A 15656-nucleotide genomic window follows, 5' to 3' on the forward strand; every position below is an offset into this window, starting at 1 on the left:
ATCATGACTATCTGGGTCGTGAAGATCTTTTTTGTACAGTTCTTCTGCATATTCTTGCCACCTCTTCTTAATATCTTCTGCTTCTGTTAGGTCCATAGCATTTCTGTCCTTTATCGAGCCCATCTTTGCATGAAATGTTCCCTTGCTATCTCTAATTTTCTTGAAGAGATCTCTAGTCTTTCCCAATCTGTTGTTTTCCTCTATTTCTTTGCATTGATCGTTGAAGAAGACTTTCTTATCTCTGCTTGCTATTCTTTGGAACTCTGCATTCAGATGCTTATATCTTTCCTTTTCTCCTTTGCTTTTTGCCTCTCTTCTTTTCACAGCTATTTGTAAGGCCTCCCCAGACAGCCATGTTGCTTTTTTGCATTTCTTTTCCATAGGGATGGTCTTGATCCCTGTCTCCTGTATAGTGTCACAAACCTCATTCCATAGTTCATCAGGCACTCTATCTGTCAGATCTAGGCCCTTAAATCTATTTCTCACTTCCACTGTATAATCATAAGGGATTTGATTTAGGTCATACCTGAATGGTCTAGCGGTTTTCCCTTGTTTCTTCAATTTCAGTCTGAATTTGGTAATAAAGAGTTCATGATCTGAGCCACAGTCAGCTCCTGGTCTTCTTTTTGTTGACTGTATAGAGCTTCTCCATCTTTGGCTGCAAAGAATATAATCAGTCTGATTTCGGTGTTGACCATCTGGTGATGTCCATGGGTAGAGTCTTTGAGGGTGTTTGCTATGACCAGTGCATTTTCTTGGCAAAACTCTACTAGTCTTTGCCCTGCTTCATTCCGCGTTCGAAGGCCAAATTTGCCTGTTACTCCAGGTGTTTCTTGACTTCCTACTTTTGCATTCCTGTCCCCTATAATGAAAAGGACATCTTTTTTGGGTGTTAGTTCTAAAAGGTCTTGTAGGTCTTCATAAAACTGTTCAACTTCAGCTTCTTCAGCATTACTGGTTGGGGCACAGGCTTGGATAACTGTGATATTGAATGGTTTGCCTTGGAGACGAACAGAGATCATTCTGTCATTTTTGAGATTGCATCCAAGTACTGCATTTCAGACTCTTTTGTTGACCATGATGGCTATTTCATTTCTTCTGAGGTATTCCTGGCCGCAGTAGTAGATGTAATGGTCATCTGAGTTAAATTTACCCATTCCAGTCCATTTTAGTTCGCTGATTTCCTAGAATGTTGATGTTCACCCTTGCCCTCTCTTGTTTGACCACTTCCAATTTGCCTTGATTCATGGACCTGACATTCCAGGTTCCTATGCAATACTGCTCTTTATAGCATCGGATCTTGCTTCTATCACCAGTCATATCCACAACTGGGTATTGTTTTTGCTTTGGTTCCATCCCTTCGTTCTTTTCTGTAGTTATTTCTCCTCTGATCTCCAGTAGCATATTGGGCACCTAATGACCTGGGGAGTTCCTCTTTGGTATCCTATCATTTTGCCTTTTCATACTGTTCATGGGGTTCTCAAGGCAAGAGTACTGAAGTGGCTTGCCATTCCCTTCTCCAGTGGACCACATTCTGTCAGGCCTCTCCACCATGACCCGCCCATCTTGGGTTGCCCCGCAGGCATGGCTTGGTTTCATTGAGTTAGACAAGGCTGTGGTCCTAGTGTGATTAGATTGACTAGTTTTCTGTGAGTATGGTTTCACTGTGTCTGCCCTCTGATGCCCTCTTGCAACACCTACCATCTTACTTGGTTTTCTCTTACCTTGGACGTGGGGGTATCTCTTTACGGCTTCTCCAGCAAAGCACAGCTGCTGCTCCTTACCTTGGACGAGGGGTATCTCCTTACCGCCACCGTTCCTGACGTTCACCGTGGGATAGCTCCTCTAGACCCTCCTGTGCCTGGGCAGCCACCGCTACTGGGTTGCTCCTCCCGGTCGCCGGCCCTGGCCTCTGGCGTGGGTGGCTCCTTCCAGCTGCCGCCCCTGGCCTCGGGCACAAGGTGGCTTCTCCCGGCCGCCCCTGACCTCAGACGCAGGGTGTCTCCTCCCGGTGGCCCCTGGCCTCGGACGCTGGGTAGCTCCTCCTGGCCGCCACCCTGACCTCGGATGCAGGGTGTCTCCTCCCGGACGCCACCGCGACCTCGGACACGGGATAACTCCTCCCAGCCACCACTGACCTCGGATGCAGTGTAGCTCCTCTAGGCCGGTGCCCCTGACTTCAGACACAGGGTAGCTCCTCTCGGCCATTCCTGCGCCGTCACAGCTTGTCACTCTAGGCCGCTGCCCCTGACCTCGGACGTGGGTAGCTCCTCTCAGCTGTACTTAGTGAGCCAGCTCTCGCATGGAGAGTGGGAGAATCTGGGTTAGGAAACACGTTTAAGAAAAATGGTTAAGTACATTTAAGTGACATCATGTTGGTCCTACTCTCTCCCTCTAAAATGGGTTCACCCCTGCCAAGCTTTCCTCCCTGGGGGACCCTCTTAAGAAGATCACCTGTTAAGGGTGTTGGGTCTGGAGAGAGACGCAGTTGTCAGCATGCGAGAGAGGGCAGCAGGCACACCCACGTGCCCTGCCACACACACGCAAATGCACGCTCACCATGCCTGCCCCTGATTTGACCCTGCACTTTTTGCTGCCTGGCCAGTGGTGTGAGGGAAATGTCTCCCCTTCCATTCCTATTCCACCCCGCTCTGCATGCACAGAGCCACGGGGGGACGAAATGAAGGTCACTGTGTGTTAGTCAGGGGGTCCAGGAGACTCCCAGCCGCCTTCCTTCCTGGTGAGCGGTGTGGATGTGCACACTTCCTTTTAAGTTATGGGCAGGTGTTTGTTTTGTTTTGATGTAAAGATGGCTTAGTGTAGGAAGAATTCATTTTAAAAGGCTCATATTTTCAGTGAGATGGTAGCCAGCAATGAGGCAGGGGAATAGGGTGGGCAGAGACCAGCAGACTACACTGCCACCACCAGCAGGTTCCACTTCACCTTGATTGGGAAACATCTTGTCAAGGCACTGGAATTCCAATCTCATTGTAATTCCTTCTCATTCATTCTCAGTGATTTCTTGAGAAGTCATTACGTCAGTCTCAGAATTCCCTTTTTTTTTTCTTTCCAAACTATACCACACTGTATTTAGTCTCTTTCACCTAAATTTCAAAAGGGGGAATTGGACGTATTTGGCTTCCTTATACTTTGGGGGAATTGTTACTTCAGGGCGCCAGCAAGATGTTTTTCTGCTATTGCGTTAGATTACGTTGATCTGTGAGCTTATATGGTAAACAGCTGATGCCCTCCAGCTTCGCCTGGCACTCAGTTCCCTCACCTGCCTCTCCTCCCTCCCCGACATGGGTCCTGCCAGCCTGCTCCCAGAGCCTGAGGCTATGGATGAGTTGGCATTGGTGGCGCTAGGGTTTCCAGGGGCACCTACCCAGACTCGTAGTTTGCTAAAGGGTTGAGGACAGCAAACTCGAGGTTCCCTTCCTCAGTGAGCCTGCCTCTTAGGCCTTCACAACTCACCCACCCAGGGTGCTTTTTCTTCCAGTCTAAAGATAAAGGTATGATTAATCATGTCAGCTCAGGTGCACAGGAAGCCTACTGATTAACTTAAAAACATTCTTGGAGTCACAGAAAAAAATGCATCTTACTTCATATGCTCATTTTAGATGACTGAGCAGAGCAAAGACCTCTGGTGAATAGGACCAGGTAACAGATTTCATGCAGAGGTGGAGATGGGAGTGGGGAGATGAATCTGAAGCTTCGTGTAGGGCTTTTCCGCCGCTCTGTCTTGGGGAAGGTGGTGGAAAGAACATCAGCCTTACAGCCTCCAGCTCTGCCCTCCCTGTCTATGGTAAAATACGATGGGTTGCACTTGCTGTCTGCGCTTGTTCTGTGCTCTCATTCTAGTAATCTCAGGACCCCGCGCCTCATCTGACAGACAAGATGAGGGGAGCTGGGAAGACGAAGGGGAAATGGGGGCTAGCGCCTAGTGGCTTCCAGCCAGAAAAGTGTCTTTCCCCACATAACATGCATGAGTAGACATCGGCAGATATCCTGTTCAATGTGGCGTCTTGTTTTAGGATATTGGTCACTTAGCAAATTTTGTATCTAAAATCAAAATACTGTTTGTGCTTGTTCATCCATTTGGCCTTGGATTAAAAAAGCATCATTAATATGGTAGATTTCACTATTTATAGTTTTCCATTTTAAAAGTGGTTATCATTTATTTTACTGAGAACAAGCATAATAATGAGCTGTACAAGATATTAAAGCTATGTCCCTGTGAAATTCCATGTGTATCTAAGATAGAGCCATTGAATTAAATATCACTAGTTCTCTCTGCTCACCTGAAGATGATTATACAACTATAGGAAAATAAATATCTGATGATATAGGGTAATTCCATAAATAGAGAAGAGCCTTCAACCAATGTGCCTGCCATTTAACTTAGGAGAAAAGATTTCCATACACTGAGGGTTTTTGAACACCCAAATAGGCTGTAGAGAACAGTCCAGCAACCCATCTTTCTAAGGCTTTTCAAAGAGAGCAGCTTCTTGAGATTCTTGAGGGTTGGGGAGGGTGGAGACGTGAACCTTCCCAGAGGCAGGGGGGTTGACTTCAGCTGATCCCAGGCCACAGTGGAAAGCGAATCAGAGGCAGAGGTGAGGTTTAGGCGACTGGTTTCCAGAAAATACAGTGGCGCCTTTTCTCCTGTGCCCTCACTGTATTTTTGTTAGGTAAATTGATACTAATCCTACATAGGTAACATAAAAATTAAAAGCAACAGTCAAAACCCATAAATATCCTAGTGGCATTTGAAGGGGGAGTACGTGTGTGTGTGTGTGTGTGTGTGTGTGTGTGTGTGTGTGTGTGTATGTGCGGGTGTGTGCACGCACTCAGTAGTGTCCAACTCTTTGTGACCCCATGGACTGTACTCTGCCAGGCTCCTCTATCTGTGGAATTTTCCAGGCAAGAATACTGGAGTGGGTGGCCATTTCCTCCTCCAGGGGATCTTCCTGACTCAGGGATCAAACCCTCATCTCCTGCCTATCCTGCGTTGGCAGGCAGGTTTTTTACCACTGAGCCACCAGGGAAGCCCATGCATGTGTGTATTTATGTGTACCTAGATTTGTATGACTATGTGTATAAAACCACGTTCCCAGTTGTTTCTTTGAATGGAAAATTACTTTTCTACTTGGAATGTTCAGGAGACCAGTATGTATGTAGTATGTGCAAGGCTACCTTTATAAGCACTTTTTTGTCTTCTGGAGGTTTCTGTGGAAAGTGATTCCTATTTAGGGCATTTGGCCTAGTAATTTATTGGTTGTAATAAATGACAGGCACAAGCAGCTGTACTTTGGAACTCCCTTTGAGTAACTTTGAAAGGTTAAAATGAATGCATTCTAGTTTAAATACTTCAAACTCGTAAGTAGATGGAGAAATTATAAGCTTGCTACATTATAAACCTAATTAGAAGCAAAATACTTTTCTTAATGAACAGTCTGTCTTTTCTCTTTCCTTTCTCTTCCTCTTTTACTTTCCCCTGACCCCTCCTGCTATGAACCCTACTAAAGTCTGTGGTGATGTGTTTTCCTTATTTGTTTTCTCAAGAAATGGGGAACCAAGTAGAGGTCAATGTAATTCAAAGTCCAGGGTTGTTTTTTTTTTTTTTTTTTTTAATTATTTTTAACTTCACATCTTACGTGAAGTTGACATGCTAGTTAAAAACCACATATTAAAGCTTCACACCTCCAGATTCTCATTTCAGTCCTTTCAGATGACTATTTGATAATAGTCTGCAGTTTACGGCAAATGATCAGTTGAGGGCTAAGCTGTCCAGAGCTTAGTGTGGTTCATGTAGGTTCAAGTTCAGAAGCCTGGAGAAGCACAAGGTTAGGTCTGTTTCCTAGAATATAATTTGAAACTGCAAGTCAGTGATTGGGTATTCTGCTGGCTTGGCCTCTCAGAGTTACTACTGCAAAGCTTGTCCTTGTCCAGAGCTATAACTAACAATCATAAGGAGTGAGCATTGTGGAGAGGGACAGCTGAAGGGATTTGTGTAGTCCTTGGAGAGGGTCATGGTTGAGAAATTTGCTTATGGACTCAAGATGACTCTTTGTGATCCCATCAACTGTAGCCTGCCAGGCTCCTCTGTCCATGGAATTCTCCAGTCCAGAATACTGGAGTGGGTAGCTGTTTCCTTCTCCAGGAGATATTCCTGACCCAGGGATCGAACCCAGGTCTCCCTCATTGCAAGCAGATTCTTTACCATCTGAGCCACCAGGGAAGCCCCAAGAAAATAAAGAAGTTGCCAAATCCAGTTCTATCCCTTTTTATCCCAGACTAATGGAAAATTAGTCTGATAATATAAATGGTTTAAAGGATTTAGATACCAGGTCAAGGGTCCTTCATCATCTTCTTTTGAGTATCTAATTGCTTTAGAGAAATTATTAGGAATTTTCCTAATGGTTTAGAGAAAATCTCAGCAGAGAACGCTCCTAATTAAGATTATCCAGAACAGAACAGTCCAGGGGATTGCTCTCTGATAGCTTCCAGGAAGAGAAATTCTCAGGTTAGCAGATTCTACACAAAGAAAAGAGAAGAGGCAAAGGTGGTGGGTGAGAGAGTGAGGGGCCTTCCAGAAATACGAGGAAGGGGAGCTGAAGAACACACCAAGGAGGCGAGAGCCGCACTTGACTCTGGGGTGGCCTTCTGGATATTTGTATATTATGTGTGCGTGTGCTCACAGCAGCGTTTCTGATAAGAATTGCTGGTGTGCAGACTCGACCACTAGCTCTGCCTGATGTTGCAGGAGTGAGGGGCACCAGGTTTGCTACAGTAATTGTGGCAATAGAAATGGACTGGCCTTGGATGCTACCAAGGTGGTCTCCTCTGTCACATTATTTAAAAAAAAAAAAAGGGTCCCTGGTACAAGTCTCTGGATAGGCATGAATTTGGCTTTCACCAGAGCTCTCAGGCTGCTGAAGAACTCACTAGCTGTGCCCTTTTGGTAGTAAAGAGCCAGAGCACTGGGTGAAAGGAGCTAATGCTTCTTTAATAGTGGGGACCCTGCACTGGGCACTGAAAGGGAAAGGACAGCTCTCTGCAGAACCCCACCTCCTCTTCTTGCTCTTTCTTCTCTGGGAGAACCGGAGAAGTACATCACTCATACTCATACACACGTACACACCTGGGAGGTAGAATAGCCAGGGGAGAGAAATGCAGAAGCGGCCAGAAAGTGCAAGGCAGACTGCTGGGGAGGAGAGCTGCAGCTGGGCCAGAGGGAGCGCTGACCCGGGTGACCCTCACCTCGCCATGCCGACGCTACCATGTTTGCTCTCCACGTGACCTTTCGAACTGTTGGGTGAGATGCTCCAAATCTCACACCAGGCTCATGGACGTTTGGTAGTGTTTTGTGTATTGCTGTGTCACCGCTCTGCAGAGAGACGGCGGCTGCCATGCCTGACTCACCACGCTGATGTCCTTGCAGTCAGCCAGCCGGTTCCTCCCCACCTCCTTCCTTCCTGAAGTTGAGGGGAGACCACCCCTTGGCTTCTGACAGTTGGTCTCCTCTCTTTCCTCTGTCCACTGCTCTCCTGCCCCTCTCTTTCCCAAGCCTGGAAACACTGTTGAACCGTGTGCACCTAGGTCTTAGTCCGTTTCTGCCCACCCCCTTGCAGGCACACAGAGTACCTGATGCCTTTGGCGGCATTTGCCTGAGTGCTCTGCTCGCCCTGTGCGCTGCCTTTCTCAGTGCCCCCGCCCCCACCCCTGGAGACCAGTGAATGTCCCTCGAGGCTCCTCTGTTCCCTCCTGACTACAGGATTAGAACATCCGCGCCCCCCGAGTTCTGTGAAACCTCCAGCTCTGGGCCTGCCTCTGCTCTTCCCCAGGTCCAGGGAAGTCACCTTGACTTAGGTGTCTTGTTTACAAAGCAAACCAGCAACGACCCTCCCTCCTAGACTTTCTGCATTTCAGAGGGAGGAGCGCTGTCTGCTGCTCTAGCTCAGGCAGGCAGTCCCAGTGGCAGTCTGTGTATATTTGCATGTATGTCTTCATCATGTGGCCTCTTTTTGTGCTATAAATAATCACAATGCCCATTTTCTAAGTTAATAATGTGTCAACGGAAAAACATTTTTTAGAGTATATTTAAATTGCTTAAGTCATGATTTTCTATGGTTTGTGAGCATCATAAAAAATGTTTTAATTGTAGTAACCTTTGTTTTTAATGGAAGAGTCTTTTCCTGCTTCTTCCCTTTTAGACTCATTTTTATCACCATTGACACTCCCCTTCCCCCCAGAAATTCTTCAGGTTCTCTATTATCCTTCGGAGATGACTCTTAATGTCACTCGTAGCTTGCCTCGGGCACCCTCTCTGCCCAGCTGTAGACCCTTGCGTTCCCTGTCTTCATCATTTCCATGCCTTTAGGTAACTGCCTGTCTTCATCATTTCCATGCCTTTAGGTAACTGCCGGCACAGAAGAACTTCCCATTCAACCCTGAGGTCTCCCCAGCCTCATTATTTAATTACTTTTGAAGTGCAAAGCCATCGTTAATGATGAGGGAAAATAACAGGTCATTTAGCCCAGACCCTACTGAAACCTGGTCTGAAGCCTCACAAATGGTGCTGCTAAATGGGCTTCCCTTGTAGCTCAGTTGATAAAGAATCTGCCTGCAATGCAGGAGAACGTGGTTCGATTCCTGGGTCAGGAAGATCCTCTGGAAAAAGAGATGGCAACCCACTTCAGTATTCTTACCTGGAGAATCCCATGGACAGAGGAGCCTGGCAGACTATAGTCCATGGGGTTGCAAGAGTCAGACTCGACTTAGTGACTAAACCACCCAATGGTTACTACCCTCTGGTTATCACTTCTGCTTTAATGAGGTCATTGAGTCAGGACTGCCACACCCAGGTTCTCATCCTCTATAGCAGTAGTTCTCAAACCAAGAATGCTTAAGGATCTCTTCAAGCTTGGTAAGCAGAGATTCCCATGTTGCACCCTTAGAGATGGGAATTTGACAGGTCCCCAGCAGAGCCGGCAAGGCTGCACATTTAATAAGCCTCTAAATGAGAGCAATGGAGGTTACCCTGCAAGACTGTGATGATGAGGCTCCTTCTGTGCCCAACACCAAGAGGACAAGTCTGGGACTGGGGATTCATATAGGGTTGCTAGATTAACAGATAAAAATATAGGATGCCCAATTAAATATGAACTTCAGGTAAACCATGAATAATTTTTTATGTATGTCCCCAGTTTTACATAAGACATACTTGTATAAAACATTATTCATGGTTTATCTGAAATTCAAGTGTAACTGTGCATTTTATATTTTATCTCGCAGTCCTAGAATAGAATGCTGTTGTGATTGACTGTCCAGTCACTATCTGAGGCAGTGCTGTGTAGCATTGCTCAAATGTTTATCTAGGAAGTCATGTAAATGGCAGAGGCTTTTAGAAGTCAAAGAATCTAAAAAGTCTGTTAAAGAGTGGAAATCCAAGGTATACATACTTTGGTTTTTACCCTGTCTGGCACTTGCTTAGAATGTTTGGAATGGAAAGCTGGAGAAGCACATGAATTCCATATTCCTCCAGTCTAGGTTAAAAGATACATGTATCTCTATTGAGTAGTCTTAAGTCTGCAGTTTCCACTGGTCATAAGTTCATTGATTAAAAGGAATATGGAGGAAGACCTCTGTGCTCAGTCTTACGTGCAGTTAGGGAAGGAAGAACCATCTGCATGAGATGCTGACTTGCAATGTATTTTTTTTTTTAACTTGGGCACAAAGGAAGACTGGGAAGAGAGCAGGCTTTAGAGTACAGCATGCCTGGGTTGGAATTCCGGTTCCACCACTTCCTCTGTGACTTTGGGCCAGGTACTTAAGCTTTCTGTGCAAGAAGTATTTCATACACAAAACAGAGATATGTCTATCATGAAATGTTGCTGGGGAACTTATATGATATCTGATATTAAGACACAGTCATTGGTACTTATGTACTTAACCTAAATGCCAGAGAAAGGATTTCACACGAGTGAGAATTTAACCCAATTTTTTTTTTTTTTTTTGGGCTGTACACTGCAGCCTGTGGGACCTTAGTTCCCTGACCAGGAATTGAACCCACAACCCCTGCATTGGAAGGTGGAGTCTTAACCACTGGACCCACTGGGGAAGTCTCATAAGCCTTTCTTTTTAGCCAGAATGCATTAGCAAAGTATGTTTTACATGTGGAGAGTCTGCAGTATTATGGTTGATTGCCTTCCCACTCATGATTTCTGTTTTTCTAACTTTCTACCTGGTCTAGGATTAACACAGATTCCTCAGATCCAAAAGACTGAAATTGCCTTTCGTCCTAACGATCCCAAGAGCTATATGACATATGTGGATAACATAGATAATTTCCTGAAGAAGTACAGAGATTCGGCTCAGAAGGATGATATGATTTTTGAAGATTGTGGCAGTAAGTAGAAATGTTTTGGATGACTGTGATCGATTAATTCTGATCTCCCGTTTCTATTTGTTATTTAATAATTGAAAGATCCTCCTGAAGTATTTAAAAGATTAACTCTGACTATATTGAGAGGAACTGTTCTTTGTTTTTTACAGCAGAAAGACTTTATGGTTTAGGCTTGGATACAGTGAAACTGTATAGCTGCAAGTGTTACTTTAACCCCTATTTGAAAGGTGTGTTTTGAATACTGCCAGGCATCTCTGTTCACTGATCAGTCTCAAAGACCATATTACAATTCTGATCCTCCTACATACATTGGTTTTGAGAAACATAATTGCTTATATTTCCAGATTTCTGCCCCGCTCCTTCCCCCCAACCCCCTGGCCCCTACAGAAGAGTTCATAGGACCTTCTCTCACCCAAATGACCCTTTGGTGTGATTAGCTATAACCACACTGAACTGATGGAGGAGGGTTTATGGTCAGGGTATATTTTAGAGACCCTGGCCAGGATGGATAATGAAATACATCTTGGGCAGCTAAGCATCTGGATAAGGGAATGACTGATGAACGTAAAGAATAGCTCTTAGTTTCATTAAGCCATTGACACAAACACACATCCTCCCCCTTGCTCCCTGGAGTATGAATTTCCCAGCTTTGTTATCATACCTATCACAAATAAGACGTGCTGTGAGTTACTTAGTGATAATCAGTTTTTCTAATTCCATTCAACTCCAGTTCTTTATATGGCAGATTGTTGTGTAATATGGGGTAAATTGTCATTTTAAGTTATTTTGAAAGGATTTAGTAATTTAAAAGAAACATCTTCATGAAATTTTCCTCATTTGAATTTAAATGAGATTTTCATCTTACTTTGTAATAATTAAATGGCCCATATGATAGAGTGAATCACTTTTCAGGAGATGGACTGAATTGAGGTACTTTACTATTGGAAGGGAAAATAGTTAATTTGTGGACTTAAAAATATATATAAGTACATATATATACATACACATACATAGTTTATGGTATCTGCATCAGTTTCCTGCAGAATGCTTTAACTTTGAATTCTATTTTCATTTTTTTTTCCTAAGGCTTTCAATTTAAAACACACAGCTATAAATTTTCCCCATCAAACAAATGCTTATAAGAACTGTGTTAAAAGGCAAAAACTCAAAAAAAAATTTTTTTTAAACCTGAATGGTGGTTGAAAAGGAAAAACTATTCTTTCCTGTTCACTTTTTACTATTTAACATGTTCATTAGCAGCATAGCTCTAAGAAATCTCAATCAAGAAACTTCTAGTTCTGAAAATTACTGGCAGTCCTTTTAATTTGTGTTCTAATTATAACATCCCCATTATTGATCTAAGCTGTTGCTGACCTGTGCAAACAATGCTACTCATGAAGAGAGATCCAATTTCCTCTCAGTCTTCTAAACAGCAGAGTCATCCATTATTTAAAGGAAGAGAAATATTGTTAGAGAGCAGACATCATATGCTTGCTCATCAAGCACTATGGAGTACTATGACATTTTGGTGTGAAGTCAGGTACTGCCTAGTGCTTTTGGAAAAATACCTTTTTAAGGTCAGGGGAGAGATGAGAGATGGCTTGCTGGGAATCTTTCCTTAATTCAGGCGATACAGGAAGTGCAGGATAGCTCTGTCTGAGAATCAGTCATGGTGACAGGGAAGAGAGCCCTGTCCTCTATCAGTAATGCTCAGGGAATTGTCAGTACAATGTGAAAATGGCATTTGCGTTTTCAGATGTGCCCAGCGAACTCAAAGATCGAGGAGAATTTAACAACGAACAAGGAGAGCGAAAAGTCTGCAGGTTCAAGCTTGAATGGCTGGGAAATTGCTCTGGAATAAATGATGAAACTTACGGCTACAAAGAGGGCAAACCATGTGTCATTATAAAGCTCAACCGAGTTCTGGGCTTCAAACCTAAGGCAAGTAATATTTTAAATTGCAGAATTTCAATGAGCCATTCACACTAAAATGTAGTCCTTAATTGGTATGAGAAGAGGAGACTATAATGAGTTTTTAAAGGATCCTCATTTCTCTAATAATGAGTGATGTTGAGGATCTTTTCATGTGTTTGTTAGCCATCCGTATGTCTTCTTTGGAGAAATGTCTATTTAGTTCTTTGGCCCATTTTTTGATTGGGTCGTTTATTTTCTGGAATTGAGCTGCATAAGTTGCTTGTATATTTTTGAGATTAGTTGTTTGTCAGTTGCTTCATTTACTATTATTTTCTCCCATTCAGAAGGCTGTCTTTTCACCTTGCTTATATTTTCCTTTGTTGTGCAGAAGCTTTTAATTAGATCCCATTTGTTTATTTTTGCTTATCACACTGTTGGTGGGAATGCAAACTAGTACAGCCACTATGGAGAACAGTGTGGAGATTCCTTAAAAATTGCAAATAGAACTACCATATGACCCAGCAATCCCACTGCTGGGCATACACACCGAGGAAACCAGAATTGAAAGAGACACATGTACCCCAATGTTCATCGCAGCACTGTTTATAATAGCCAGGACATGGAAACAACCTAGATGTCCATCAGCAGATGAATGGATAAGAAAGCTGTGGTACATATATACAATGGAGTATTACTCAGCCGTTAAAAAGAATTCATTTGAATCAGTTCTAATGAGATGGATGAAACTGGAGCCGATTATACAGAGTGAAGTAAGCCAGAAAGAAAAACACCAATACAGTATACTAACATATATATGGAATTTAGAAAGATGGCAATGATGACCCTGTATGCAAGACAGGAAAAAAGACACAGATGTGTATAACGGACTTTTGGACTCAGAGGGAGAGGGAGAGGGTGGGATGATTTGGGAGAGTGGCATTCTAACATGTATACTATCATGTAAGAATTGAATTGCCAGTCTATGTCTGACGCAGGATACAGCATGCTTGGGGCTGGTGCATGGGGATGACCCACAGAGATGTTATGGGGAGGGAGGTGGGAGGGGGGTTCATGTTTGGGAACGCCTGTAAGAATAAAAGATTTTAAAATTTAAAAAAAAAACTAAAAAAAAAAAAATAAAAAATAAAAAAAAATAAAGGATCCTCAGTGACAGTTTTAAAGCCCCATCAGAGTAACATTGAAAACCTCTGTAGCCGTCTTGAAATTCTTAGAGTTAGGTCATTAATCTTATTTCCTAAAGTTAGAGAAGTCCTGTGTGGCAGAGTCAAATTCAGACATCAGTCCGGTGGCCCTGTTCTGCATTTCTATAATGTAATTGTATAAATTCTTTGAAAGTAAAAAGAGAAACAGGTCTCTCTTAGGTTTAAAACCTACCTGCCTGTACAGTCAGACTCTGGTTTTGGTACTCTAGGGGCCACAGTATTTAAAAAAACGAAAGTATCTGGTAATTTGAAAAAAATGATGTGATCATCAGAAATAAACTTTGTTTTTACTGAACAAAGATTTCATTGCAAAATTAGTTGAATACTAGGTTGAACTTTAATAACAATGCCATTGGCTTTTGCCATTATTGCAGCCCATGGAAAGGTGAGTATTCCTTGAGAGCACCAAAAAATGGCAAGTTGGCTCCATTCACCTTTAGTGGGATGATAGTAATTCTTTAGAAGGAAAAATTGTATTGGTGTTACCTCTGCTTTTATACAATTGCTGTTTATTTTCTCCCCCAGATCATGAATTTAAAAATGCCATCCTTTTCTCTTAAGCATGCATTCTTCCATAAGGTTTCTTGCATTTGTACATATGAACATCACCATTAAGAGGGTAGTTTTGGTTCTGATAGGAATTGACTTCGAACAAACTTATCTCCTTCTGGAATCTCGCTTTTTTGTTCATCAACTTTCTGTTACATGCTATTTTTTCCCACAGTGTTACCCATGAATAATATTTTTAAAAAGTCAATGTAGAGATGAAAAGTTTTATTACCATAACCAAAGGATGTAGCAAAACTCCCTCACTGCCACAGGAGGAAAAAATAGATGAGTGGGTAGATGGCTGGCTGATTTGATGGCCTGCCTACAGAAATTTATGTGTCGCTCAACAGAATTTTAAATCTTCTTTCCACTTAGACTAGGATGGTGGTGGTTTAGTCACTCAGTCATGACCAACTCTCTGCAACCCCATGGACTGTAGCCTGCCAGGCTCCTCTATGGGATGTCCTAGGCAAGAATACCGGAGTGGGTTGCCATTTCCTTCTCCAGGGGATCTTCTGACCCATGGATCAAACTTCGATCTCCTGCATTGCAGGTAGATTTTTTTACTGATTGAGCCACCAGGGAAGTCTGGACTAACATACAATGGAAGAAAAAGGGTGAGAGCCATTACATCACACACAGAGCTGATGTTCATATTGCTGGGAAGCTCTTCACCAAGATAAACCAGCTACTTAGCAGTGAAAGGAATTGGTGCAGTGTGTCCCAAGGACTAATCGTGATCTTTGCTCTTTGAACCTTTTTGGTAATTTTGGTATTTTCTCTTTATAGTTGCTGAATGATATTTGTCCCCTATAGAGGTAGTACTTCTAGTCTGTTATGATTCACAGCTCTTCCCATATTTGTAAAGATGCTCTGTTAAAGTTATGCATTCAGCTCCTTTTACTTTTCAGTCTGCCCCTGAACCCCCCCTGCTGTGGACTCCCCTTGGTTACCCATCACCACTTTCTGACTAGCACCCCATCCCAAATCCCAGTCTCTTTTGTTGTTGCAGTTATAGAGATCGTAGAACTCCACATCTTCCCTCATGTACCTGTTTCCTCCTCCCTGAAGATAGATTCCAGTAACTACTTTGTTAGGAAACATTTTCTATGTTAGTAGATATATTTTAAAGATAAGTCTATTGCTGGCAGAAAGTTCCAAGAGAGTTAAATCTAGATGGTCATCTTTCTGTATTCCAAAACAAAGAATAGTACCAAAAAGTCCCTTACTAATACAGAAAAGTGTCCCTTTTATCTAACTCTGATTGGACTGTGTGTTTACATCTCATGTCAAGGCTCATGGCTCTGCTGATGTGATGTGAGTAGGCAAGTGGCTGTGTTCCAGGGAGTAGACGTTCCTCACACGTCTTAGGAGGTGGATTTGAGCCAGGGCTGTAGGAGCGCAGGCCATGGGTATTTCACTTCAGCCGTAACTTTCAAAGTGTACTGTGGGTCCCTTCAGTGGACTCATCCCTTTACGAGACCCCTTCATGTAGGGCGGTGCCACCTTTATCTGTTCTGTATGCCGGGATTTCCTAACAAAACTGGGGCTTAAATGACAGT

General features: G+C 43.2%; 1 protein-coding gene and 1 non-coding gene across 2 annotated transcripts in view; both read left to right on the forward strand.

Annotated features, from left to right (window-relative positions):
• ATP1B1 (ATPase Na+/K+ transporting subunit beta 1) overlaps window positions 1-15656 on the forward strand; it is a 29212-nt gene that overhangs the window by 10709 nt on the left and 2847 nt on the right. Inside the window, 2 exon segments of the mRNA NM_001009796.1 lie at window positions 10256-10411; window positions 12165-12349. Coding sequence (NP_001009796.1) covers window positions 10256-10411; window positions 12165-12349 — 341 coding nt within the window.
• Window positions 6730-6862, forward strand: LOC114117360 (small nucleolar RNA SNORA66). Its single transcript, XR_003591063.1, has one exon. It is a non-coding gene; the product is annotated as a small nucleolar RNA SNORA66 (small nucleolar RNA).

Source organism: Ovis aries, chromosome 12 (genome assembly GCF_016772045.2).
Source record: "Ovis aries strain OAR_USU_Benz2616 breed Rambouillet chromosome 12, ARS-UI_Ramb_v3.0, whole genome shotgun sequence".
Taxonomy (NCBI): Eukaryota; Metazoa; Chordata; class Mammalia; order Artiodactyla; family Bovidae; genus Ovis; species Ovis aries.